General features: G+C 39.8%; 2 protein-coding genes and 1 pseudogene across 3 annotated transcripts in view; 2 read left to right on the forward strand and 1 right to left on the reverse strand.

Moving 5' to 3' along the window:
• The window catches only part of LOC104789460, a 1282-nt pseudogene extending 1129 nt beyond the window's left edge, over positions 1 to 153 (forward strand).
• On the forward strand, positions 473 to 1815 carry LOC104787349 (nuclear transcription factor Y subunit C-3). Its single transcript, XM_010512920.2, has 3 exons — positions 473 to 647; positions 860 to 1541; positions 1649 to 1815. Exon 2 carries the CDS (start codon positions 865 to 867, stop codon positions 1522 to 1524), a length of 660 nt encoding a protein of 219 aa, XP_010511222.1. The 5' UTR covers positions 473 to 647; positions 860 to 864; the 3' UTR covers positions 1525 to 1541; positions 1649 to 1815.
• Positions 1894 to 3142, reverse strand: part of LOC104787350 (increased DNA methylation 2-like) — a 2701-nt gene continuing 1452 nt past the window's right edge. The window contains exons 3-4 of one of the 2 annotated variants that reach the window (XM_010512921.2): positions 2396 to 3134; positions 1894 to 2318 (exon numbers count right to left, since the gene is read on the reverse strand). In XM_010512921.2, coding sequence (XP_010511223.2) covers positions 2065 to 2318; positions 2396 to 3134 — 993 coding nt within the window. In that variant the 3' untranslated portion in view covers positions 1894 to 2064. The remainder of the gene's footprint in view (positions 2319 to 2395; positions 3135 to 3142) is intronic. The other variant, XM_019245995.1, reaches the window with a different exon arrangement.

The following is a 3142-nucleotide window of genomic DNA, read 5'->3' on the forward strand; positions in this document are numbered from 1 at the left end:
AAAAAAAAAAAAAAAAAAAAAAAGGATGTAGAAAACTCTCAGGAGAGAAATTTGAAGGCATTGGTAGGCCAAGTGGAGATGAATCTGAGATATTATTGTAGTAGGTTGAAAATTCGAGAAATGCCAAAATTTGAAGGCATTGGTAGGCCCTGAATGAGTAGCTAGCTCTCTCTCTTACCTTAGTTGAGCTTCTTGGACATCAAAAGTCTGCTCAACGGGCTAGTCACTTAATGGGCCGTTGTGATTTCAATAATACTTTACAAACAAAATGGTTTCAATAATACTTTACAAACAACAAAAAGGTGTAATGTGACGTAAGCTGAAATGATTTATTTATATATATATATATTTTTGTAATAGACTGGAAACTAGAAAGACATCTTTATTTACCTTTTAAAACCCTTTCCTCTTCTTGCTAATAACGCCATCTGTCTTCTATTTCCTTATATTATTATTCAATTACTATATACTAGTACTTTAGAGGAAAGTGTAAACCAAACCAAAACCCCTAAAAAAAAAAAGAAATCCATCCAAGGCGATAAAACCCATAAGAAGTCCAGATCTCAAAAGTTCTCCCATCCTCCATCAAAAGCTCTCCACAAAAATCTCACACTCCTCTTCTCAATCAATCTCTCCAGATTCTCAAGGTAACCTATTTCACTTTCTAAGTTTCCCAACATTTTTCTGGGTTATATTCAAAATCAGGTTTTGAATCAAACCCTATTTCTCTGATTTCATGTAAATAAGTTATGTTTGTTCAAATTTGATATTTTTGGTTTGATTATTTTATGTAAGTAGAGAATGAACACCAAATCAGCTTTTAGGTTTGTTATTGTTGTCTGTTTTTGAATTTTGGTAGAGAGAATGGATCAACAAGGACAATCATCAGCTATGAACTACGGTTCTAACCCATACCAAACCAACCCAATGACCACCACTGCACCAGCTGGTTCTGACCATCCTGCGTACCACCAGATCCACCAGCAACAGCAGCAGCAGCTCACTCAACAGCTCCAGTCTTTCTGGGAGACTCAATTCAAAGAGATTGAGAAGACCACTGATTTCAAGAACCATAGCCTTCCCCTGGCCAGGATCAAGAAGATCATGAAAGCTGATGAGGACGTGAGGATGATCTCCGCTGAGGCGCCTGTTGTGTTCGCCAGGGCCTGCGAGATGTTTATCCTGGAGCTTACCCTCAGGTCGTGGAACCACACTGAGGAGAACAAGAGGAGGACGCTGCAGAAGAACGATATCGCTGCTGCTGTGACTAGGACTGATATCTTTGATTTCCTTGTGGATATTGTTCCTAGGGAGGATCTTCGTGATGAAGTCTTGGGTGGTGTTGGTGCTGAAGCCGCCACTGCTTCGGGTTACCCCCCGTATGGCTACTTGCCTCCTGGAACTGCTCCTATTGGGAACCCTGGAATGGTTATGGGTAACCCTGGTGCATATCCGCCTAACGCGTATATGGGTCAACCAATGTGGCAACAGCAAGCACCTGAGCAGCAGGATCCTGACAACTAACTTTGCCTAATGAAACTGTGAGTCTTTTGTTTTTGATTTGTGCTATATATATATATATATATATATATATCCCTTTCATGGAAACAAAACTTGATATCATTTCTTCTTGTTTGTTTTTCTGCAGAGCCAGCAGCCTTCTAATTCGAACCTCTCTATCCGGTGGATCTACCCAAGAAGAAGAATGTTAATAGATAATTTTCAGACATAAAACTTTGGTGTAGTGGAATAATTTATGTATGTTTTATGATCCATGGATATATTTCTTGTTATACAATTTGGTTTTTCTTGATCTTTTTTCAGTCAATTTAAGGATTACATAAGTAGATGGTATAACAAGAAACTATGAAATTGAAAACTGAACTTATAAAAAGTTGAATCACTTAGAAGTTCACAGCTGCAGAGATATTGTAACCATAGTAGTCCATACTTGCACATAAGGTTGTCAAAATGAGTTGGTTCAGCTTAGCTTTAGTTTTACAAGTCTGTTCTCTACGCTACGTCGCTACCCAATACACCATACGATTACTATAACTACTACGATTACACAGTTTGCTTTTGCAACTTTTTCATTACAATTCCTTCAAGAATCCCATCTGTTCCAAAGTTGCCAGAAAACTCCTGCGGATGGACAGGACCTGGGAGGCGGAACGAGACAGAGAAGTGACCGGGCAGGCAGAGATTCTGTGTTTGCATTTCAAACACCTGAGAAAACCGTTGAACTTGCTTCTGGCCTGTTGTAGTGACTCCTCTGATTAGTACCTTGCCATTGTCTTCTACTGCACAGCTAAAATCTCCTGCAATAAATTGGTTTAAGTGGGATGAGTGCTTTTACATAAATAAGCAAAAGAAAGAAGACAGTAGAGTCACTCACTTTCATCTCTTTTCACACCGGGAAGAGATACACGGAAGAGATAAGCGTCATCGCATTCACCAATGTCCATCAGTCCCACCATAAGTCCACCCTGAGCTTCAGACATTGCCTCAGGTTTTGCAGCAACATCACTTTCTTCGCCACTGATGCAGGTACCCGCCTTATCATTGCCATTACATGTTTTAGGCACTTCCAGAACATGCTCAACCTCTTTCAATGGTTCCAAGCTCTCATCCATCTTATTCTCAACCTCATTAGCTTCAACATCGCTGTTAGTTTCAGTTACATCAACAGTAATGCTCAAAGCAAAGCTGTCCAATCCCGTAAGCCGCTTAAACCGTTCAACACACTCTTGTCTCATACAAGAAGTATCTGGATCATTAATGAACACAATGCTCGGAATAAACTTAAACCTATTCCTAAGACGGGTTTCAGGGTGGAGTTGTTCCGGATAAAGATCCACGAAAAGAGGGTAATCCCCGTTCGAAGCATTGCGTTTTTCATTGAAATAATCACGAATCTTTCTCGGCATTATCACTAGAGACTGATCAACATTTCTGAGAATGTGATAATACACACGTTCTACCTCAGCCCTCTTCATAAGTGAGCCACTCAACTCATCTGCTGCTACGAGAATCTTAGACGCTTGAATCTGAAAAGCTGATTGGTGCTTTGGATGCTTACGTTTTCTTAAATCTGGTCCGAAGTAAGTTCCAATGATGAAATGTAAGAGAAACAACTTGTCGT

This window comes from Camelina sativa, chromosome 5, assembly GCF_000633955.1.
Source record: "Camelina sativa cultivar DH55 chromosome 5, Cs, whole genome shotgun sequence".
Taxonomy (NCBI): domain Eukaryota; kingdom Viridiplantae; phylum Streptophyta; class Magnoliopsida; order Brassicales; family Brassicaceae; genus Camelina; species Camelina sativa.